The following is a 24,967-nucleotide window of genomic DNA, read 5'->3' as shown; positions in this document are numbered from 1 at the left end:
AATGTGAATCGATGTCACTTTACAGTGTTCAGTACGGGCTATTTGAGTAAAAATATAAACAGTATCTGAATATGTTACACAGTACTGAATGAATCTGCACTCTGGTAATTAACTTGTCTTTACAATTTGTACTTGTATTGTGATGGAAGTGATACAAGAGCCATTAATCGCAGCAGTTAAACAGTCCATTAAGATGCCTACACAGTTGTAAATTTGTTAGTACGCTGAGTTTATTGCATTAATTCTCTTATGCAAATAACCATTAGATTTTAGAGGCATTAAAATGATTTACCAAAAACAGAGATTTCCACTTAAACTATTCAATTTATTGGTTTTCTTACAGAAATTATTACAGTTCATTAATCTGCTAAAAATGTTCACTTATTGCCTTGGCTTGATTAGAATCAACTATCTATAATAAGTAAGCATCTACGTCATCTTTATCTGCTTCTCCATAAGTAAGTAAGCATCCCAGAAAGAGCTTTGTACATGTATACATGCCGTTACTGTACTTCCTCACCTCGTTGGTGTGTGTTTACCTGCGTCTCCGTCAACCTTTCACTCAAATCAGTGTGTTAAATGATGTGAAAAGCAGGCGTCTTGAAGAAAGAGAAAGATGATTGTCAGAGAGAAAGAAGGAAAACAAGCTGTCGACCTTCACTGACAGAGAGAGTTTTGAATATTATATGCATGTGTGTGAATGCACAGAACTGTGTGTTTTTAGTATGCGTGTCTAGCTGCTGTGTGCGTCTACTCTTTGCTAATCTATGTGAGGGACAGGATGTCACAGGGGAGGCTGCAGCAGTCTGGCGCAAGTGGGCATCCTCCGGAAAAATAGCGAAAGATAAAATCTTGTCACATATTCAGACGCTCTAACTGTGGAGACCAGGCAGGTGGTAAAGCGGAGGAGGACGAGGAGGCAGAGGAGGTTGCGGTGTCAACATTTTTTTTTTTTTTTTTACCAATCTCTCTCTCTCTCTCTCTCTCTCTCTCTCTCTCTCTCTCTGTCTTCAGCCTCGCCGCATCTCGTGGAGTTTCTGGGCAACGTTTTCAAGCTCTGACTCGATGGCTGCCAGGCTTTCAATCTCTGGCTCCTGCAGATATAATGAGAAGACAGCAAGTGGGAAAAAGATACTGAGCGCAAACAATCACACAGATATATATGAGCTCTAAAAATATCTGGACACAAGCAGCTTCCATGCATTCATGTTTGGCTGTTAGCGAGGACACATCATGAGCAGAATTGCCTCTTTTAGCCTCACTGTTAAAACAAATATGTAACAGTTTGAGGCCATCAAGGCCAGCGCAGGCTAAATAGCTTCATTCCAACATGCTGCCAAACAGCAGCTGCACCATTATGTTGCTTTAGGATTCAAACTGTGGGAAGGACTCTGTTTCTTCACTTATTTTATTATGAGACACAGAAACCTAATGAGATTTTGGGCTTTACCAGCATGTTCTCTTCCCATCTCGTTAAATATTGCTGCTTTGTCAATGGACGTTCACATCTACTCAGGCCTGTGACGTGCTAGGTATCCTTCTATGTCTAGTTTTGAATTTGTGGGACACAGTGTCTACTTACACTTCATTGTGTCTTTTCAAAATACACTTCCATTTTCACAAGAAATGTGTCAAATAAATGTACAATGTCGGTAAACACCTTGTATTTACGTTAAGTGCCTTGTACAGCAAGAGCACATGGATAGGTAAAAAAAACAAAAAACATTATATTTTGGCTCAACACTACACCGAAAGCCAACAGTGGGCTCCTGGTGAAAGTCCGGGGTTTGTTGGACACATCCACCTCCCTTCCAGTCGGGCCGTTAGGGACTTTCCAGCTTCTTATATTACATTGCTACTGGCAGCATTTTAAACTGATGCCGTCCAGCGACATTATAAACAGACGCTGCTTCGACGACCTATCATACTGCAGCAAAAGGTGCCTTTTTGTCTTAGTGTATGACGCCAGCATTTAAGTTGACAATAAGAACAGGCTGGCTTGCCCTAGCAAACCAGGCAGCTCAGCACTACGAGTAGTAGTAGTCTTGTTAAGTAGAAAATAAACTACACTAATGCTTTATTTAAAGGAATAGTTGAGTATTTGCTTTGTTGATTTAAGTTATAAGATACCACTATGACTATGAAGCAGCTGGTTAGCTTAGCTTACTGTAAAGAATGGAAACGGGTAAATAGCTAGCCTATATTTAGCCTTAATCCCACCTATCCAGCCAAAATTTGTATGTGGGGCCCATGTGGATAGTAAATGGTCTAAAAAATGGGCCCTATATGGGACTGTCCATGGGTTCTACATAGGCCCCATGACATTTGCCAACATGGGTGGGTTTACCCAAGTGGGCTCCAGATAAGATGTCCATTTCAAACCCATACCCACTTTGTACTCAGGTGGTCCCAGCATGAGCCTTGTGGGCGTGGGCATTACAAAGTTTGGCTGTGAACTAGCACCACTAAAGGTCACAAATTAACATATTATATATAGCTTGTTCAATCTGTGCAAACTATGAATTGTAAAGACAAGTTATAGTTTTACTGCAGGTTATGTGACTATTTATTGCCCCTGCACCCTGCAAAACAAGACATAAAATGTTTATAAGTGAGCTTAAGAAGTGATGGTACATGGATTTTGTTACTCTTGTTAAGATCTAGGCTAGCTTTTTCCCCATTTCCTGTCCTTATGATAAGCTAGGCTAACTGGATGCTACATACAGGTGCGAAGTGGGGGGGTGGCTTCTGGGGCTCCAGCCCCAAATGTTTTCTCAGAAGCTAAGAATATGCCATTGACAACTTTAACTTGCTAAATTTGTTGCTAGTTGCTTTTCAAAAACACAGCCACAAAGAGGGTCTGCAAAGTCGTTAAATCTAGTGAGAAAGTCACCAAGTTTGCAACACTGTTTGCTGTACCCTAAAGAAATGTTATATAACTGAGAAGATGTTCTTCTGTTGGCCTAATATTCAATTCACTGTTGGGGCTCCTTAATTTGCAGTTAGAGCAGCCCACATTTTTATGGGATGGATTTAAATGTTGCAGCTTTGTCATCTTAACACTCGTTCTGTAAACTCTGCTCCAACATAGCAGCCTATAACAAAAATAGATTTCAAGAGTAGTAAGGGTGCTTACGCCGGACTCCTACCCTACCTCTCTTATATAACTTTAAAAAATAGTAGCGGCAAACATTTTTTGCCTCTTAATAGGAGGCAGGAGTGAAAATTGTCATTCTCAACATCTGCTGTGTTTTGGTTTTAAAATGATGAAGACAGTTGGAGAACCATGATAAAGGATGTTAGTTCAACAGGATGATTATCATGTCTTTCCTAAATGATACAACCTCACATGGCTTGATAAACACTTAGCGGGAGAAGGGATTGGCATCACACCTCTGACTTCCGGCTGCCGCTCCCTTCTTCCTCAGGTCCCCTCCTTGCGATCATTTGCAGCTCCTTCTCCTCCGGACTCCTCTGCATGCCTCTCTTCCTCTTCTCCTCCTCTTCCTCTGTGTCTTCTTTTGAATGATGTGGCACTTCATGCTGTCTCTTGAGCTGCTGCGCTGCTTTTCTCTTTAGTGGCAACGCCTTGCCCCTCTTGGTCCAACGCTGTAGGCCCTCCCTACTCTCTCTCTTCAGCTCTCCTTCATCCTCTTCCTCCTCTTCCTCCTCTTCCATCTCGTCCACCTGTTCTTTAGGCCTATGTGAGAAAAATGGAGATCTCTTGTCTTTCCCCCCTTCATCTTCTTTATCAAACTTCTTTGCTTTTGATTTGTGTCTGGGTTCAGATCCAGCACCTGGGAATATAAAAAAGAGTGTGAAGAGAGTGAGTCAAGAATGAGATTTTTCCTGTTTTTTTTTATTGAAACACCTCTACCAGACCGCCGTCAGAATAATCTCCACCATCAGCAAGATTCACTTCTTGTAATGAAATATTTCTTGCCAGCTGGCAGCTCTGGCCGCTGTGCTGCTAGCTGTGCTTTATGGGAATTAACAGCATGGCTGGAGCAATCAGATGACTTGGCAGAGGCTCACTTTTATACAATAGGTATTTCATTGTACTTTGCCATTTTACTGCAGAAAATTATTTCTCTGTTAATCTGCTGAAAAGTAGAGACAGACCAATCTAAATCTTGATTGCAGCCTTGATCTAAGGGTAGAGATAACGCTGAATGATTCCAGCTGTAACCGTGCACACCAGCTCATTTGAATTCTGGGACACTGAGACTTTTAATCATTTGTGTTGCTGTGCTGTCAGTATGCCAGCCATGTTGGCCCTGCCCCCCTGTCGGGGGGCTGATTTCATCATGTAGATGGAAGCGCTTCCATCAATCAACTGCTCCTGTGGTGGCAAGCGGTCTCATTTGCTAAGCATTGCACTCTCCCTGCCTTAAGATTCTGCTATTTGCCTTTGCTCAAAATTAATCCATATTTTAATTTTCTAAAATGTTGTTATGTCATGCAGGATTTTCCTAAACAACAATGTATACAGAGTAATCCCTCTCAGTCTTTACTTATGTCCCACTAGAAGTGTGTGGTGCTGTATTTATCTGCAGAGACTCTGCCCTCTGCCTGGATTTTCATATTTTCTGCCTATTTTCTGTGTTAAGGATTTTTAAGGCCGTGTATCCCCACAGCACTAAAGTGAGCTCAGCCAAACGCCAATGAGAGTGAATCTGGGTTTGGCTTTCCTTTTAGTTTATCTGGCGAGCGTGTTGATAAACAGAAACTGACATAGCATAGGGTAAGATGTTGAAAGAGGCCCCGCCTCAATAAAAAGGTCAATTTACTGTCAAATTGAAAAATATTTTGATATAAGTTTAGCATGTGCAGGTTTATGATGCGTAAACCAACAATACCAAAAAAACTGGTAGAGTAGCCATTTGTTCTGTAATAGCACAGAAATGAAAATCTTGTAAAGGGGCATCTTGCCTAAGTGATGGAGCTCAAAACTAACGAACTAACTAAATCGAATGGAAAATCCAAATCCTAACCTAATAACAGATTACCCAGAAGTCTTGTGGCCTTTCCTTCAGGTTACTCCTTTTTGTTTCAGGATGTCTTCCTTCATCAAGCTTGCCAAAAATTATGGCTACTTCTTGATAGCTAGCAATGCTAATGATTAAAGGCTAACTAGCTAATAATGCTAACAATTTGTTAAAACTACAATACTGTACTACTGCTATAGATATGTAATATATCTACAGGCCTTGTGGCTTTTCCTTCAGGCTAATTGTTTTTGTTTCAGGATGTCTTCCTTCATCAAGCTTAATAAAAAATTTGGCTACTTCTTGATAGCTAGCAATGTTGATGATTAAAGGCTAACTAGCTAATAATGCTAACAATTTGCTAAAACTACAATAGCCTACTATGCTACTGCCATATATGTAATATATAGAGGCTTTGTGGCCTTTCCTTCAGGCGAATCCTTTTTATTTCAAGATGTCTTCCTCCAACAAGCTTGATAAAAATGTTTGCTACTTCTTGATAGCTAGCAATGCTAATGTTTAAAGGCCAACTAGCTAATAATGCTAACAATTTGCTAAACATACAATACTGTACTACTGCTATATATATGTAACGTATAGCCTTGCAGCCTTTCCTTCAGGCTAATCTTTTTTGTTTCAGAATGTCTTCCTACATCAAACTAGCTGAAAATATCGGCAATGCTAATGATTGCTAGCTAGCTAATAATGCTAGTAAGCTGTTGAAACCACAATGCTATACTGCTACTGTACATAGATATGTGGCCCCAAGGAGCATAGCTCAGCCTTGCAGACAGTTTTTCTCAGTGGCATTTCCCCATAGACGACCATTACAAAGGAGACATCTGTAAAACTGTTGACAGGCACATAAAGTCAATTATGACTCTTTCGACTATGAATTTTTTACCAATGGAGGGAGTGGGAGAAACACTAAAGTGCATATTGATTGGGCTGCATACACAGACTGTTTAAATACCACTGTATAAATATGCCACATACCATGGAAGTACACCTAGAAAATAGACACTTCTTTTGGCGTACATGTGCCTGGCGTCCTGGTTCAAGGTATTATTATAAATCCATTATAGATATTTAGCCTACTATATAAGGGCACATATGACTATAGACAATCTAACTAAATTATATTTTGAGGCAGGATGCCCCTGGGGTTTTTCCATGGACTGTTTTTTGCCCCCTTTATGAATGGGCGTCTTGCCTCAAGGGTCAAACTTTATATTTTCAGTTTAGAGGAAAAATAATCTTAACAGTTGAATGACTCACTGCACAAACCCCCACCATCATACATATATTAAAGCTTTTTCTGAACAACTTTAATTATATAAATTCATACAACACTATTATCTAGTGACAAAAAAGTGACAAAGAATTATAGTTTCCCTAAAATGGTTCTGGTGGAATAAATCTCAATAATGCAGCAGTCCTGATGAGATGGCACAATTCACTGGAGCATAGCTTTCAATACTTGTTGGGAGAAGATTTAACGCCTTCTTTTGGTCAGGAGATTTAAAGTGTGGGGACGTCTTTCCCTATCTTACCCCCCTTAAATCTGAATCAGGCCCCCAGGAAGTGTGTCAGGCTTTGAAGCCAAGTTTTGTAGCTGTTAAACAGGGGAATTACAACTCTCGAGTCCATCCATGATGCCACTGGGCCCACGTCTCTTAATACATCCGTGATCTGAATTTGTTTCCTATCATCTTATTGTTTTGTTTCTATTTATGTGCTTTTTATAACTGTAATTAAGACAAATTAAAACAATGAGTGAGGCATACATGAAGAAAAAAGATATCTACTTGCCTTTCTTATCCTTGATCATGTTTTCCTCCCCTGAATTTGCTCTCTTCTGTCCATACTCTTCCTCTTCTTCCTCTCTCTTTTCAGCCCTGCCCTCACTCCACTCATCCGCAGCCTCAGAGATGTGACTTCCCGGGCCCTCGTCATCTTCCCTCTTCACTTGCACCTCTTCAACGATGTCACTGTCCTCCTGTGACTCTCTGTCTCCAAGGCTCACATGCTTTTCTTCCTCTCTGTCTCCATTTCCTGTCCTCCTCTTCTGGGACAGGATGGATCGTTCACCTGGGCCTCCTAAAGCCTCCAACATGGATCGATCTGAAACAGGGAGGGGTAGGGATTTAATTTACTAGAGGACATTGATTTTCCGCTGATGTTGTAAGTGCTTACACAAAAGCCCAGCACTTTATTGCCGGGGTCATTTTGTGTCCTAAGTGTCATATTTGTGAGCTTTCGCCTAACGGAGTGGGTCACTATGTCAGATTCTACGTGACAATAATACAACTGTGCATCATGTGACGCCTAATTGTGTGATTTTCTCACGGCAGCCTCATAAAGACATGAGCCTTACTTTTCTGGTTTTGTCACTTCAGAATTCAACAAGGGTGGAGCTAATATTGACACTGAAACATTTAGCTGATTATTCAACTAACTGATATGATTTTAAGTAATTTTTTTTGATGGTTCCAGCCTCTGAAATGTTTCTCTCTGTCTTGTATCGTTGTAAATTTAACATTGTTCAGCTTTGGGATATTTAAATGACCCCTTTTTTTCACAATTTTCTGATATTTTTAGACTCAACAGTTAATCAAGGATGTAATCAGCACTGGAAATAACTAATCCTTCCTCTCAGTGGTGCCGCTCTGATAGCTCTGGACTCAGTTATTATTGTAAGGCAGCAATACTTGTGCAGCTCCTGAGTCTAAGACGAATTTCCCTATGGGGACAATAAACTGTATCGTTTGTATCTTATCGTATTGTATCGTATCGTAATAAAGCTATTTGACATTATGTAAATTAGTGGCAATAATCTGACTCTGACCACCCTTCATTAGCATGACAAGTAGTCAAAGTTATACATAATAAAAACTGAATGTATCACAGTCTAATATAATAATATTGCAGGTACAGTTATAAAACAATATACCAAGATCAATAATGCACACAAATTCAGTCCATTACAAACATTTTCTTAAACTCTTTTTCTGTTCATCCCTTAAACTTCTGGCTCAGATATTTGTGACACTGATACGTAATATGTCATTTTGATGAATACTGTGTCTAATAATATGAAGCTGAATTCATGGAAAACATTTCGGATACATCCTTGATTAGACGCATACAGTAGGTCAGAATGGGTCTATAAAGGCTCTGGTGTTAACATGTGTCCTGGGTGCTTGGATTACAAGTGGACAGCTTACATGAAGGAGTGAATGCACCCAAAGCGTCCTCAATGCATCCTGAGATTCAATCACTCAGACCACCTTCAGAGGTGGTCCAGGCCCCATGCGGCTACATTCTTCCAGCAGTGTGAACGCTAAAGTGTTCTGGGCAACACTGAAAAATGCCGACTTCAGGGCTTGACGCTAACTTTTTCCCCAAGGAGCACATGTGCTCCTAAGTTGAAAAAGTAAGGAGCGCACAAAGAACTTTAGGGGCACAATGTAAATTGATCAAATAATGTGTTTTCCGTAATGAACGTGATGCAAATAGACATTTACAAGCAAAATTATTTAATGAATTTACAATACTTTTTCAAAACTTGATGATTTTACCTTTCTGTACATTTTGTATACAATTTAATTTTGTCTTTAATGTCATTATCTTATATATGTTATCTTTACAATATGATTATCTTATATAATGTTATTACTATCCTAAACATTCTCCAGGTCCTCTGAAACTCTGCAGGACTTATTTCCACTGTGCCCAGCAGCGGTACCGTGGCGAACGGTCCCTAACTGCGGGGAGAACGGAGCAGGCTTCCCCGGAGGTCCGCCGCTTAACCTGGTCCGTCTCCTCCGCCTCACTTTGACTTATTTCCACCCAGCCGACAGTGGGACTTATATTTATTGTGCTGACAGTGGCTTGGAAAACCGCCCGTAACTATGTCACACGGGGAAGAGGGAAGAGGGAAGGCTGCTGGAGTTCCTCCAACATTTGCGGTTAGATTATCATATTTATTTATTGACAAAAATATAGGCTGCTTCGGCTGATTTTTTTATGCGCACATGTGCCCCTAAATATTTTTTACAGTTCGCACACACCTATTTTTAGTCGCAAATGTGAGTGAAACGTTCGCACTGTCGAGCCCTGGACTTAGACGATGTCCTTGCTTATCGACTCCCTGCAAGTAAACGCAGTACTGAGGGATAGTCCCTGTCGCCTCTCTTAACAGTAAACAGTGCAGCTCGACTCTGTCTTTAATAGACTGTATACAATAACGGACATACGTAGCTACAGTGGCATTATTTGTGGTTTGTGGACTGCCATTTTAAAGCCTTGAGTCTGGCATTTAGTCTGTAGCCATCTTGTTTTATTGGAGCCAGAGGTAACCATATTAGACATGAGAGTGGAGCTGTGGAGGAGCGAGGGCTGGATCTGACGCATAGACTGTAGCAGCCATGCACTCAATCATGCATACTTTAAAGCATTCATTAAATGTAAATGGATGAGTTATATAAACATTCACCCCTTGTACAGTTGTCATGATGAGGGACATTAACCAAAGAGACCAAAACTGTTTTTGTACCAGGCTGTAAACATGTTTCTGTCTGCTGTAAAGTCGAGCATCTTAACATGGGAGTCTATGAGGATTGACTCGCTTCTAGAGCCAGCCTCAAGTGGCCATTAGAGGAACTGCAGTTTTTGGCACTTTCACCTCAAAGGTTGCTTTAAACTCATCAATATCTGTGATTTAAAAGCTATGTGATGCCTGCAGTTAACCCTTTCACTGTGTGAGTGTTGACACTCTCACCAGGGAGTGTAGAGCGCCACAAACCCCCCACTGGTCGAAAACAACAACACGTTTGGCCTTCGCGAATGAAAACTACATAGGTGTTAATTTGCAAATAGAGTGGGGCAGTGAGATCTGATCACAAGTGGTCACTCGAGAGACACGCAGATACAGAGCTGTCCATTTGTAATCTCATCACATCTCATCGCATGTTCAAACCGGTGTCAACAGGCTGCACTCATTATCAGATACACATTTAATACACATTGCCAGTTATTAAAAGCATAATCAGATTCATGTTTATTTACATAAAACATACATACATACTGTTGTGTCATAAAACAAGAGCTAAATAACACAGACAGATTCAGTCAGTTTAAAGCACTGCATTATTTCTGCTGCATTGTTTGTGTGTTTACCTTTTCATACACTTTTTCTCAGATGTTTGAGACACATATAAAATGTGTTGCACTGGAAGTTGTTTAATTTGATATCATTTTATCAGTTTGCAGTTCTCACAGAGCTCATAGAGCATACAGAGGGTCAGGGTTGGTGCACCTTATTGAACAGATTGTTTTGCTGTTCGTCTACAGAGATTCTGGCACTGACTCATAGACGCCAGGTGTGCTGTCATGTGGATGGACCTCATATAGGTTCTGACTCTGCTCACAAAAACATCAGCAGAGTTTAATTTCCCCTCAGCACATCTCCTCTGTTTGTCAGCTCCGCTTTGCTGACAACATAAAATGGGAACTAATGGAAGTAATGCATCACTCTGACAGCTGCTGCATTTTAAAATCTTGATTAGAGATACTCCTCAGAATGGAAGAAACATTGTTGAACTGTGAGAAGAACTAAACGGCATAACAATGTGTAAATGTATGAATCTGAGCTTCTCACCAGCAACATCTGCAGTCTGAGGAGTTTGCGTGGTTGATTCAGGTGCACCGGCGTCTCTCTGCAGCTGAGCTCTCTCCTGACCACCTGCAATTAAAAATAAGTTAGTCAAGCTTTCTGTCTGCGACTCGTCTTGTCTTTAGAAACATAAACAAGCATGCTCAGCGACAAAACAGACAGCTGTGACTCACCTTGAACGGCGATCTCCTGCAGCTCCTTCAGGAAGTTGTGATGGCGAAGGATAGAAACAAGCCTGTCATCTGCGTAACACACACACATGCAGGCAAATGAGTGGTTAAACGTCTCACTGAGGAAAGAAAAGAACAGGCAGGAGGTAAAACGGGTATACGTCTTTCCCCTTTCACTTTTTCAAAGGACTCAGCAATTTTGCCTCAGTGGTTTGTCAGAGTTAATTGCCCTGAAATTTACTGCTTTCAACGCAAGAGCACAATTAATCATTTGGCCCACAGAGACTCCCTGAGTGAATTGCAGCAGCAGTGAGCATTGGACTTTCTGCTGACCCACAAGCGCCACTGCATACTGTACGCCGCAAGCACAAAAGACACAACTACTGTACAAGCGCTCTGATATCACTCTGTGATCTTTCTTTTTTTTTGCCTCCCTTTCTTTCCATGACTTTGACTCCCCTTCCCTCCCCCTCTCCTCTCTCTTTCCATCCCCCCGGTGGTGTCCAGTTTCCCTCTCTCAGTAGCAAACGCTGGGTGAGTAATGCTGTGATTGATTTTTTACAAGAAGGACAGCATCAAGGTAACACACTGGCTATGTAACCCAATCGTCTTTACTCATGTTAGTGACCCCGCTGGCTTTTTACCCAGCAGCCATCACATCAATCCATTAACCTTTTTTTTATTTATTTTTTTTTATCAAGCTCTTGGTAAAAAAGGAGAGGATGTATTGGTTCTCCTAGAGAGGCACCGCTGCTCCAGTGAGGGCTGATTGGTTCAGTCCTGGTCCTGGTTTTGAGGACGGTGATGATGACGAATATGGTTGAAATAAAGCTGAACATAACTCCTATTTCTAAGTAGACGTCCTTACATACCAAAATCCTTGTGGGCTTGAAAATACATTTTGAATTCATGTTACATAATCGTCATTGTCATGTGTATTGTCATTGTAATACAGCCTCACAATACAAATGACAGCCTGGGATCAGATGTGCAAAAACATTATACTGGATTATTCCCTCAGATTAGAGTTTAAAACTGTGACACTGTCTTGCCGGTCAAAATGCAGGAAACTCACTGTATTTCAGCAGTTTATTTAAGATGTAAATACCAAGAGTGACATCATCTTTTAGTCAATAAAGTCTCACTTTTTTTATTTTTATGGAAGAACACACGGTGGTAGAGCTGGGTAATAAAGCAGGTTGATTATTATGCATGTTGTAACACCAGACTAGATACTGGCAGAGCTTTGGTTATCTTGTCATTGTGATATAACTTTATTTTCTCGGTCTCAACAGTACTCAACATTGAGAACATTAAGAAACTGTGGACACCATCCTGTCTGATTATGTCTCTGCCATCTGGAACCTTCCTCAAACTGCCACTAGCTAAAACCAGTACACTCACAATACACAATATGCACTCCCTTATACCTTCTGCCATCTCCCTCCCAACTCTGGGAGCATCCAGAAGTTAAGTCACATTACAGTAAGTTATATTCAGCAGTTAATAGACAATGTATCAACAGGTTTATGAAGTAAAATATTGTTCTCTAATGTAGGGCTGACCCTTGAGAGTCTGTGATTCAAGTCACCAGTTGGTTGACTGAGATTGCTTCAAGTCAAGCAGTCAGTTTTTTAATTGTTTTGCTAGTTCATGTGCTGTGCAGTGCACTTCTGCGGACGTTTTGGTCCCCAGATTTTGCTACAGACTGAGCGCTCTTCACTTTCACGCTACTCTTTGGTACAGACAGCTGCAGACACAATGCAGTGGCCCGGATGAGGAGAGAATCTGTACTGTAGCGCACCAAGATAACATTATCGTCTCTCTTCTGCTTAGACTTAGAAGTGGTGAATTTACAGCTCACGGATACTGAATACGACACAGTCTGTGGCTTTTGTTGGATATCTAGTGCCAGCAAAACATGCTGCACATTTCTGATCCATCGTTAGCTCAGTTAGCTTGTTTACTATATTATGTGAAAGCTGTTGTCACACTGATCCTGTTCAAACTTTACACGAAAGAAACAAAAAACAAATCAATGAATCATCAAATATTTGTATTGAACAGTCAAATCTGATTCAACTGACACACTCCTGAGTCGGGTACAGTCCTGTTCTTATGCTACATTTCAACCTGGGATTTGAGAAACATGTTTAAATGGTGGGCAAGTTGGAAAAAGGAAACTTTATTTAAATCATTTCAGTAAGATGTTTGATGTATTTCATGATATTTTCCACATTTAAGCTGCTGTGCAGCAGCATCTACAGTGACTGAGCCTCTTAAGATCTCTCAAGATTGTATCCAGTGTTATCTGATACCATTTAACCACTGCTCTAACACTCTGACACTGAGGTTCTGATCATTCCATTAAATTGGTTAATATAAAAGTATAATATGAAGGAATTGTTGGCTTCTGTTTGTAAATGATGTCATCAGCTAAAGAGAAAGACAGTTCTCAGATTTGCTATATATGCCTTTTTTTTCCTGAGTTTCCGCTCGGCTGCCTGCAGCTTATGATCTGACACCTGGTCGCTACCTTTTTATAAAGTCCAAACCTCACCTGCACTCTGTGCCCAGGAACATCCTGAACACAGTGAAATGAGAGGAGAAAGGGAATGTACAGGCAGAGGGCAGAGTGTGTGCAGAGAAATACATCACCACACACTTGCAGTTGAACATCAGTGAGTCATAAATGAGTCTATACACTGTTTTTTTAGTAAAATCCTGCACAGTGTGTCTTTAAAAAGATAAAATAAGCTTGTAAGGTTCTCAGTGACACAGTGGGACATATGGTGTGTGTTTTGTGTGTATTTTCTTGTTGAGGTCCATCTAAGGACAGGTATTATGACTAAATTAGGCTTTACATGTTAAGTGGCGCTGGTGCAAACTGTCCCTAAACATCAAGTAATGATAAAAATAGACATTCTTTTATATGACAGTCATCCTGAAATGATGTCAGTATGATCAAAATCGAGATATTTGTGAGACTGACTCCTGTGTGTCCTCCTGTGGGCGGGGCTCACCTGTCTTCAGTGTGACCAAACACTCCTGACTGACAGGCATGGGGTGGGGCCTTGATAGCACGTCTGCCAACGCCTCCACGATGCATTTCATCACCTGCAAACACACACACACACCGTGTAACAACTACTGACATTCTCACAGTTTCCTGGATGGCGGCGACATTATCGCACCATCAAGGACGTTAATTATTCTAATTGTAGGCTCTGATGAGTCACAAGTGATACTACTGTAAACTGAGATGCTACTACACTCAGGCTGAAGGCTGTTCTTCTCCACTTGGTATGTGGGAATAAATTTACACCGCTTTATAGATTCAAATTCATCTGCTTCTCTCTGAGTGCTGCTCTTGTGCCAACTCACCCACTAATTCAAAGATGTGAAACTCTCAGATGAGAGATCAAAATCATTTCAGCTCCCATTGTGCTTTCAATGTCAAGCCAATCCCACATGCCTGATGATTTCTCACTCATATTTTCTCTCTCTTTTTTTCAAAGCGCTTCTGCCTGCCAGATCTTTGAATGTTACTCATTTCACAACTCCGATCCCTCTGTCACACATCGGCCGTATCTCCCATCTCATCTCTGCAAACCCTGTTCTAGAAAATACCCCTCTCTCTGTCTCTCTCTCCACCGGGATGTGAAATGGATCCAGAGATAGTAACCATGGAGGTAGAGGCTCTTGGTTGTGCTCAGAATTCATTTTAAAAAGGTCACAGTGACATTGGCACCAATAGTGAAGTGAGTTTAATTGGCTGTGTTAAGTATTTCTCATTACTGCTTGTCTTTAGAGAGTTGCAAGTGGATTACTGTGGTTTCTGCACACTAACCACAGTAGCAATATTGCTGCATATAAAAGTGCAAATTCTGTTTATAAAGACAAATATCTACCTGTACGTCTTCATTCTCCAGCTGACTTGAAGTCACCGGCAATGACAGAACTGCAGGGAAAGAAAGAGAAGATGCATCATCTCATCATTAGTATCATTATTCTTATATTCCCTGAAGCTCTACTGTTATTCTCCCTGTTACTAAAACACAGCGAGTGTTTCAGTAGCAGGGGACTCAGTGTGCCAAAGGTGCAGGTGATTCACTCCATCTTCCGCCGCAATTAAAAGATGTGTGTGTCGCTGTCCTTGGTGCTGAGCCCCGGCAGCCACTGCTCCTAATGCAGCTTCCTGTCAGCAAACTGGATCTAAATCATGATGTCACTTAAGTTCATTTTCTTACCGCAGTTGGACAGTACGGTCAAAACGAACAGTCCTCTCCCGATCATGTTTGGAGACGAGGCGCATTAAGCTCTCCAGGAATAGAAAATGAGCGCAGTTTATATCAGAAGGTTGTGATTTCACCCCTTTGCAGAGACACACGGTGGATTTACGGACGCATCCTGAACTAAACTTAGTCGCCTTCAGTATTTCTGGAGAGCTAAATTTCCCGCAGCAGCAGCAGCAGCAGCAGCGGCAGCGGTGACCCGGCAGCCTCTCCGTCCTCTCCGGTCTCTCCACCGACACCTCGCCGCAACAGCACCCGCTTTTATAGGACGGTGTGTGGGGAGAGGAAGTGACATCATCCTGGGGCAGATTATCACTATTGTACCTGATCATGTCAGAGGCGTGTGCGCGTTTAGAGTGAATCATTGAGGCGTGCATGTGTGTTACTACATCATACTCTGAGATTTCAGCATTTTATATTTGTTTTATAAAAGTTTGGGCTCATTCTGCAGCGACTCGTCTTATTAAACAAGACATAAAATACATCAAAGAATACATTTGCATCACTGGAGGATGACTTGAGCAAACATGTGCGTACATTTGAATACAGATGCAAAGCTTTGACGTCTCTCTTGTGTTCTCATGCAGGACAGAGCTGCATCATCGCACTATATCTGCTCATCAGGTCTCCTGACTACCTGGATGTGTTGCTAGGTGACGGGTCATTGAACATGAATGCTGTAATGGCTGTGATCATGTGATCATGTGAGCAGGTGGCTTGAATGAATTAAGAAAGACCCTTAAAACATTTATTAGTCTGAGAAAATGCAGCATTTATACTTCTGATCAGTGACAAATGGGATCAGAATTTAAACTGTGACATAATATATATAGGCGAACATTATTAATATATATTGGTTGAAATATAAGTTCTGACTTTAGACTTTCCTTGAAGCCCGACTTGAGGCATCCTTAGAATAAAATTGGTTGCACAAAACACAAAACACCCTTAATTCTCCTCCTCAAGGTTTTCTTTATATCTTCACTTAGGTATTTAAGGGTCTCTCCTTAGCTTGGACTTTTATTGCTTATATTTAAGGAATCCCTCAAAGTTACCTTAACTATTGGACAAAAGGCCTTAGGTGTCACAAGCTCAAAACAAACATTTTACCAATGTAAAATCTCTTTCAGTGCAGTAAATGTGTTCATTTTTTACCTTAACTAAGAAAGCTTTTCAAGGCTTTCTATACACCGCATTCATGTAGGTCCCTAAGATAAGGGAAATGAAGCCTCTAGTGCAGTGGTTCCCAACCCTTTTCTTGAGGGACCCATAGTTTTACCATTGTAGACTCCTTGAACATGAATGTTGTAATGGCTGTGATCATGTGATCATGTGATCATGTGAGCAGGCGGCTTGAATGAATTAAGAAAGACCCTTAAAACATTTATTAGTCTGAGAAAATGCAGCATTTATACTTCTGATCAGTGACAAATGGGATCAGAATTTAAAATGTGACATAATATATATAGGCGAACATTATTAATATATATTGGTTGAAATATAGCCTACTCTTAAGTTCCGAGTTAAGATTATCCTTAAAGCCCGACTTGAGGCATCCTTAAAATAAAATTGGTTGAACAAAACACCCTTAAGTCTCCTCCTCAAGGTTTTCTTTATATGTTCACTTAAGTATTTAAGGGTCTCTCCTTATCTTGGACTTACATTGCTTATATTCAAGGAATCCCTCAAAGTTACCTTAACTATTGGACAAAAGGCCTTAGGTGCCACAAGCGCAAAACAAACATTTTACCAATGTAAAATCTCTTTCAGTGCAGTAAATGTGTTCATTTTTTACCTTAACTAAGAAAACTTTTCAAGGCTTTCCGTACATAGGCTAAAATTAAATTAAAATTAATAACTATATATTGGTTGAAATATAGCCTACTCTTAAGTTCCGAGTTAAGATTATCCTTAAAGCCCGACTTAAGGCATCCTTAAAATAAAATTGGTTGAACAAAACACCCTTAAGTCTCCTCCTCAAGGTTTTCTCTATATGTTCACTTAAGTATTTAAGGGTATCTCCTTATCTTGGACTTACATTGCTTATATTTAAGGAATCCCTTAAAGTTACCTTAACTATAGGACAAAAGGCCTTACAGTGTGTTCACACCGGGCGCGAGGCAAATTTTTCATGCAATAAGATTACAAGAAGATGCAAATAGATGCAAATTTGTGCCGTCGGCGCGAATGATGCAAATGGAGCGAACGCGAAATTTGCGTCATTCGCCTCTTCGCGCAAGTTCAAAATATTGAACTCAAGCAAAATATTCGCTTGATGCTGTGTCGGGGCAGCTTATCAGCATTGAGATTTTCCTGTCGTCACCGACATCACTGACGTGCTGCTGTCCCGCCCGTCCCCTGCCCCGTGTTGTTCCGAAAATGGAGGACAAGCTAATAATAGCTGTTTGTGGCCACCCTGAGCTTTATGACGTTACGTCCCCAAATTATAAGCTTCGGACCAAGAAAGACCTGGCGAGTGAGTAAGGAGGTCGGTCTGCCTGGTAAGTTTTGAAAATTGATTCCAACTATCGGCTGTACTTTTCGATCAACAAAGTTAGCGTTAGCATTAGCCCCAGTTAGCACAACCGATATAGCTTGCTTTCTGGCCGGCATACTTGTCTGATTTACTAGCACCAAAACAATTCATGTTTGTGTGTTTGTTGTGTACTCTATTACTCGCGCGAATGAAGTGAGTAAAAACAAATATTCCAGCAGTCAAACTCGCACGGGTAGAGCATGGTGAATATTTTACTCGCGCCCCTGTTACTGTGCGTTCACACCAAGTGCGAATTCGCAAATTCGCGCGTCGAGATTACATACAAAGTCAATGCAAAGACGCGATTAGATGCGAATTCGTGCCGGGCAGCGCGATGGACGAAAATTCGCGTTCAGCGCCTCATCACTCGAGTTGAAAATATTGAACTTTTGAGGCAAATTCGCGTGACGCTGTGCAGCGAAAGCCAATCAGCGTTGAGATTCTCCCAACACGTCAGTGACGTCTTGACGCCCTGATGTCCAGTTGTTGACACAACAATAAACTGCTACTCACCGGAAACAGATGGACAGACGCTCCGCAGCTGAAATGGAGTGCCTGTAGTTGGTGTCCTGCCGGGAGATCCTGGCGCCAACCCTCGCCAACAGGTCCTCAAACTGGGCCCCAGTCAGCCTGAAGTACCGCTGAAAGCGGCTATCATCCAGACGGAGTTCCTGGAGGAGGCGGTGAAACTCGCCGAGCTGGATGCGCTTCTGGATGATAGGGTGAACCCAAAAACGACAGCGTTTGGCCCTCCGACGCATCTGGGACTTCCAGAGCAGGTACAAAGCCACAATGGTGGTTATCTCAGCCATGGTTGAGGAGAGAATGGCGGGCCAGATGTTGTTATCTAGTGAAAATGGGCGGGCTCGCTACTCGCGCAACTGACACGATAACGTGAATTAACAAAATGGTCCGGCGTCCAAACTCACGCGTTACGCGCGAATAATTCGCTTCACTCGCGCCCGGTGTGAACGCAGAGTTAGGTGTCACAAGCTCAAAACAAACATTTTACCAATGTAAAATCTCTTTCAGTGTAGTAAATGTGTTCCTTTTTTTTACCTTAACTAAGGAAACATTTCAAGGCTTTCCGTACACCACATTTATGTAGGTCCCTAAGCTAAGGGGAAATTAAGCGTCCAGTGCCCAACCTTTATCTTGAGGGACCAATATTTTTACCATTGTAGACTGTGGTGCCCCCTCGTACACACGTTACACACGCCCGTATCCTCGCGCTACATATTTTACATTTTTTCTATATTAATTAATTTAATTATCTTTTTAATAAATGAATACGCTTTAATATAACCCTTAATTATATTTGTTTTTGACACATTAATGAACATAAATGACACATAACACATTAAAATCATGACACCCCTTAAAATCAAGAGGGCTCCGTGACCGCCCCGTGCTCTTTGGTGGGCCCCCTAAGGGGGTCGCACCCCCCGGTTGGGATCCACTGCCTAGTGTCATGTTTAAGGAGAAAATCTAGGGTATTTTGTGCATCCAGCCCCTGAGCTTCAAGATGTTTTGCCATTGCCATGAACAACATACATATCATTCAGACTGGTTTATACTTGTGAGTCACCGATAACTGGTCATTTATATCATATACTAAGATATGTTTTTGTAAGATATATATTTGGTAATCACTATTATGTACATACACACAGGTTATTTTTGTGTGACAAAGTTAAAAGGCTCGTGTGTATGTTCATGTCTTTTCTTTACATGTTTGAAATAAATATCAATATCAGCATTTTGAAAATGGTTGTGGATTCCGTTTGACTGTCGACTGTTGGACTATATTAATGTAGATTAAAATTGCTGGTGAAACTTTATAATAAGAACTAAAGAAGAATAAATAATGTGTGAAGTAATGTAGGGTGGATTATGACTTCCTGTTGCTTAACATTAATACATGATCAAGTCACTTTGCAACACAATCACCAGAAACATGTTGGCATTGTTCTTACTGTTTCTGCAAACCACAGACATGTTACATTTGGTTTTGGTTTGGAAAAAACATGTTTTGGCTTAAAGCACCCAGTGTTGGAGCCACAAGCCCCGCAGGAAATGCAGCAATGCCTCAGCTTGAAAAACAAAACAAATCTTTCTGTGGCACTATGCCCACAGGAAATACAGAAAACAAAAAATACTATTCTGGCAGGAGACACATTAATGTCTCAGGGAAAAAACAAATGCTTCTTGTGGCACTATCCCCAGTGGCAAATCAGCAACAAGTCACTAAAGGCACCCAGTCTTTAAAAAGGCTGAAAAGCCACTGGAAACACAGTAATCACCAGTTCTGGTGTTTGTTGTTTGTCTTGAACAGTGGTCTGCACTTTGGCTGACGTCTCACCTACTGTAGGTTTCACCTCATGTTTCACCTTATGTTAATTCACTATCAGTTTTATTAACATGCCATCAAATTAGATAAAATACAGTTACCTGTAAAACAAGTGGTCCCCAGAGGATGAATCCTACTGACTTTGGTGTTGCCCTGACTTTTCCTCTATCACCGCCAATAGCTCAACGTTTTTACTTATTCAATAAAGTATCTCAACTTCTACTGGACACACTGGCACTAAATTTGATCCATTCAAGGTTACCAGATGATGAATCCCTCCATCTTTGATAATCCTCTCACTTTCCCTCTCGAGTCACATCAGGTCAAAATTGTAATTTATCCAATACCTGCAAAACTAATGATATAGAACATGGTACAAACATCACACACCCTTAAAGGCACACCCCTTTCCCCAAATGAACATTTGTTTATCAGTTACTCACCTTGTGTTTTTCCAGCATGCCTCCACAGTGAACGAAGAATCCAAAAACTGAGAAAATTCTCGATGCATTAAAGTAAAATGGGGTCCACGTTTAACAAGAGCAAAACTAAATCAAAATGTCTCTTTACAAACTCTCACACAACTCATGTAGTAAAATTCAAGTCTCATGTATCCAGTCGTATGTGTGTACTTTCCAAATAAATAAATCAGACAGCCCTTTCTGACAGGAAGGACTGAACTAACAATGAAAACGTATCTATCCTCTCTTTAAAGCCAGACTCCATTGACAAAAACTGTAATTTTACCTGGCTGACCACAGGAGCTGCTGGTCTACCTCTGCCTCCATCAGTAGTTTGTTGTCTTGTTGTGTGACTTTGGTGAATATGAACTAACCCATTAAAACACCAAAGTCACAAACTGATGGAAGCAGCGTCAGAGCCAAAGGTCTGTGTTTGAGTTCTTTTACTGTCGTTGCTATATTTTTGAAGTCTTTTTCTAAGGACTATAGAGTGGAAGAGAAGAGCACACTGAAACCAAAATATGTGCCAGTGGATAAATCAGTGGAGAATGGACAGACATGTTTAAACATGCATCACTGTAATAAAGTGAGAAAGAAACACTGAGTGTAGATGTCAGGAATCTGAATGTGACCGTGACACCCGGCTGTCACCATCACTAGAGACTGATGCTTCTGACAGCTGAGTCACAGTTACACAACAACATGTAGATGTTCACATCTAAAATGCTCTTTTATGCACAGCAGAGACAGATTCCAGCTCATGTAGATAAGATATAAACTCACCAGCCACTTTATTAGGTACACCTGTTAATGCAAATAGCTCATCAGCCAATCACGTAGCAGCAACTGTCATGTAGACATGGTGAAGACGAGCTGCTGAAGTTCAAACGCAGCATCAGCATGATGAAGAAAGGTGATTTAAGTGACTTTGAACGTGGCATGGTTGTTGGTGCCAGACGGGCTGGTCTGAGTATTTACTGGGATTTTCAGCACAACCATCTCTAGGGTTTACAGAGGATGGTCCCAAAAAGAGCAAATATCCAGTGAGCCAAAATGCCTTGTTGATGCCAGAGGTCAGAGGAGAATGGCCAGACTGGTTCAAGATGATAGAAAGGCAACAGGAAGTCAAATAAGCACTGGTTCCAACCAAGGTGTGCAGAAGAGCATCTCTGAAGCAACAACACCTTGTCCAACCTTGAAGCAGATGGGCTACAGCAGCAGAAGACCACACCAGGTGCCACTCCTGTCAGCTAACAACAGGAAACTGAGGCTACAATTCACCAAAACTGGACAATAGAAGATTGGAAAAACCACATTCAGATGGAAGCATGGATCCATCCTGCCTTGTATCAACGCTTCAGGCTGCTGCTGGTGGTGTAATGGTGTGGGGGAGATTTTCTTAGTACCAACTGAGCATGGTTTAAACACCACAGCCTACCTGAGTATTGTTGCTGAGCGTGTCCATCCCTTTATGACCACAGTGTACCCATCTTCTGATGGCTACTTCCAGCAGGATAACGCACCATGTCACAAAGCTCACATCATCTCAAACATGACAATGAGTTCACTGTACTCCAATGGCCTCCACAGTCACCAGATCTCAGTCCAATAGAGCACCTTTGGGATGTGCTGGAACGGGAGATTCTCATCATGGATCAACTGTGTGATGTCATCATGTCAATATGGACCAACATCTCTGAGGAATGTTTCAGCACCTTGTTGGGTCCAACCTGGTACCAGCAAGGTGTACCTAATAAAGTGACTGTGACTTAACAATCATTGCCCTATGATTTGGCATTATTGTATTATTATCCATTATTTAAACATGTGATTTCATTAAATATCCTTTAATTAAACTAAACAATTGAGTTTCATGTTTTACAGTGTTGTTACATAAAAGTCTTTTTATTAGGAACAGGCTCATTGTATTTCCAACCAGCCTGTGGATCATCCTAAAACTGTTTGCTCTCTTTCACCTCATAAGCGGCGAGGACCAGATGCACATGAGGTCATTTTCTCTTTTGTTACTGACACATTCATTAAAAACCCGACAGACAAAGAGGTTTCCAGGGCGCAGGCTCCACTGTTTGCTGTTTCAAATTTCCTCCTGCTCCGTCCACTGAGATCCCAAAGATCTCATTATGTTTTCAGAGAGACAATAAAGGCCAATCTGCGTCAGCCCCGTATTTGTCCTGCATAAACCGGCAACGGCTTTGTTTAATCATGAAGAGGGTTTTTCTTTGAATGCAATAATAATAAGGTCATAATGAATTCCGGCTATGAGGACTGATAGAAATTCAGCTCACTGCAATATCCAAGAGAGACGGTGGAAAACGGGGACACAGTTAATATATATTTTAGATCCTAAATTGTGGTTAACAGTATACTGGATAACAGACTGAGAGGCTTCACTAAATAAACACATTGAAATGGACCTCTCCATTAAAGCCAGTGTCCAAATGACATGTTTACATTGAATGGGGTTTTAGAAAAGCATCCCATCCTGCTTTGTAAAGCTGAACTCTGCCATGCTGAACAAACACTGCATGCTTTTCATTTCCATTCACGAGCTAAATTAACATTTCTGAGCAAATAGACTGCGCTTAATATAGCTTCCACCTGCTCTCATAATTATACTAATTAAACAGTCCATACATACTGCACTGTGCGCTCTTAAGCAGAAGACACGTGAGCAGGGAACTCATCTGCAGGTGATCATATGTCATGGTGATACTTTGTGTGCAGATCAACAATGACTCCTCTGCTCACCATCCAGCAGTGTGTAGGATATCTGTAGTTGTTGTTCAGCGTGCTCACTGTGTGGGGTTACTCTGCCTGTTCTAGTGCTCGGTACAAACATCCAGCAGCTGCTGGAGGACACAGACGTGAAAGTGGGCCAGCAGCCGCCCGGAGATCTGAGGAACAGATGTGACTGAATTGTCTCTGGTTTAAAAAGTCAGTTTTCTGGTAACATTTACTGTGGGTGATAAAGAGGACACATCCTGTTCCATCTTTAAATCATTTCAGTGAACTGATCGGGGCGCTCTAACAGGACTACGGTATGTGGCTGCACATGTAAATCTGTCTTTGCTGGAAGTGAGACTTTAAGCTCCATCGGCCTTCCAGGTAAATTTGCAATTTGGAACTTTGTCTGGAAGATTCCAATATTTTCACTGTCAGCTCAACAAATTTGAACATTACACATGTTGTTAATACCAGAGACGTTGAAACAGAGTGCTGCAGGGATTGCTTTTTTTTTGTAGACCAGCCCAGAAGTTAGCCTCGCTCGGTTCCTGGGGAGTTTTCTGTTGGATCTTGGATTTCTTCAGAAAGTTTCATGATACTTACAAATTTTGTCCAGCAAGATAACTTTCATAAATTAACACTACTTAAGTGATATCTGAGGCATAAATGCAATCACCAGAAGTCATTTCTAGGCTATAAATAAACTACACCACAGTTCCATGACTTCAACGTGGCCATCACCCTGAGAGCAGCAGAGTAAAATTAAGTGAGGTTGGCAGAAAATACCGGTAACATAAAAGGTAGACGGCAGTGTTGTTCAAAGTTAAAATATTCTAACCTTTTGTTTTCCTCAAAGACAGAGGCCAGGCCGTATTCACAAAGCTTCAGAGCACAGAGTTGCTCCCAGTGACAACATTCACAGAAAAGTCTAAGAATAGTGACATTTTCTTAGACTTTCCCCTTAAAGTTAAGACTAGGTCCTTGTAAAGATAAGTTATTCACAGAGCATCTTAGACCTTAAAAGAGCTCCAAAGGTAAAAAAAACTATCAGGATCAGGGAGGAGGGCTTTTAAGAGGCTGAAGAGTTTCTTAATCAGAGGAGAAAATGGTGGAAACACAGAGGTCAGAGAAACATTCACCAAACACTGGATGACAGTGAGTAAATGAAATGATATAGAGAAGATGGTGCAGGAATAATATCTGTGGTTGATGTCATCAGGGATACACACATTTCCCACCTAATGCTATAACGTCAGAGATAAAATAATCACAACACTAAGATATTTGGAAAACTGGAAAAACACAACAGTGCAGCAGTGATGACTTGAGTCTGTCTCAACCTTCCATCAGCAGTGATCACACTAACACAATCAGCACTTCATTTCATGTCCACTGGGTGTCCACACACCTTAAAGTTTCTTTATGCTTCTGCGTACACTCGACACAACGTGCACGCAGTTGCTGTGTGCCTATCATAGTTCTGCGTCCTGTTGGTCTATGTTGCTATGCAATTCCCCGCCAAAGCGCTTGAGGGAGTGGCGTTCTTTTATACACCTACCTAGACTCTGTGACGTCTATGGTCGCTGCTCATTCATTGTTTATCTTCTGGCTTTGCTCTAGTCACAGTGAAGATGGCGACCGAGAGATAAAGACTGTTGCTGGAGCTCGAAATGATCGACATTGAACAACAAATGCTCTTGTTACAAGTGCTACGACAACAATGATGAAGAGAGAGCCGACTGCGC

General features: G+C 41.3%; 1 protein-coding gene across 1 annotated transcript; it reads right to left on the bottom strand.

Annotated features, from left to right (window-relative positions):
* Positions 1-304: 304 nt before the first annotated feature.
* Positions 305-15,380, bottom strand: LOC117270425 (uncharacterized). The gene is made up of 8 exons (XM_033648031.2): positions 15,086-15,380; positions 14,747-14,796; positions 13,859-13,952; positions 10,839-10,907; positions 10,651-10,734; positions 6,801-7,112; positions 3,394-3,797; positions 305-1,094 (listed from the first exon to the last, which is right to left on the bottom strand). Exons 1-8 carry the CDS (start codon positions 15,129-15,131, stop codon positions 1,011-1,013), a joined length of 1,143 nt encoding a protein of 380 aa, XP_033503922.2. The 5' UTR covers positions 15,132-15,380; the 3' UTR covers positions 305-1,010.
* Positions 15,381-24,967: the final 9,587 nt, after the last annotated feature.

Source organism: Epinephelus lanceolatus, chromosome 13, assembly GCF_041903045.1.
Source record: "Epinephelus lanceolatus isolate andai-2023 chromosome 13, ASM4190304v1, whole genome shotgun sequence".
NCBI classification, from domain to species: Eukaryota; Metazoa; Chordata; class Actinopteri; order Perciformes; family Serranidae; genus Epinephelus; species Epinephelus lanceolatus.
Note: the sequence above shows the minus strand (reverse complement) of the source record. Positions and strands in the feature narration are given on the sequence as shown.

Excerpts from the sequence above, each read along its gene's own strand:
- LOC117270425 (XM_033648031.2), bottom strand. The coding sequence starts at position 15,131 with ATGATCGGGAGAGGACTGTTCGTTTTGACCGTACTGTCCAACTGCG. Across the intron at positions 10,735-10,838 it reads GCAGGAGATCGCCGTTCAAG|GTGGTCAGGAGAGAGCTCAG; the intron begins GTGAGTCACAGC and ends TTTTAATTGCAG. Across the intron at positions 3,798-6,800 it reads CATGATCAAGGATAAGAAAG|GTGCTGGATCTGAACCCAGA; the intron begins GCAAGTAGATAT and ends TTATATTCCCAG.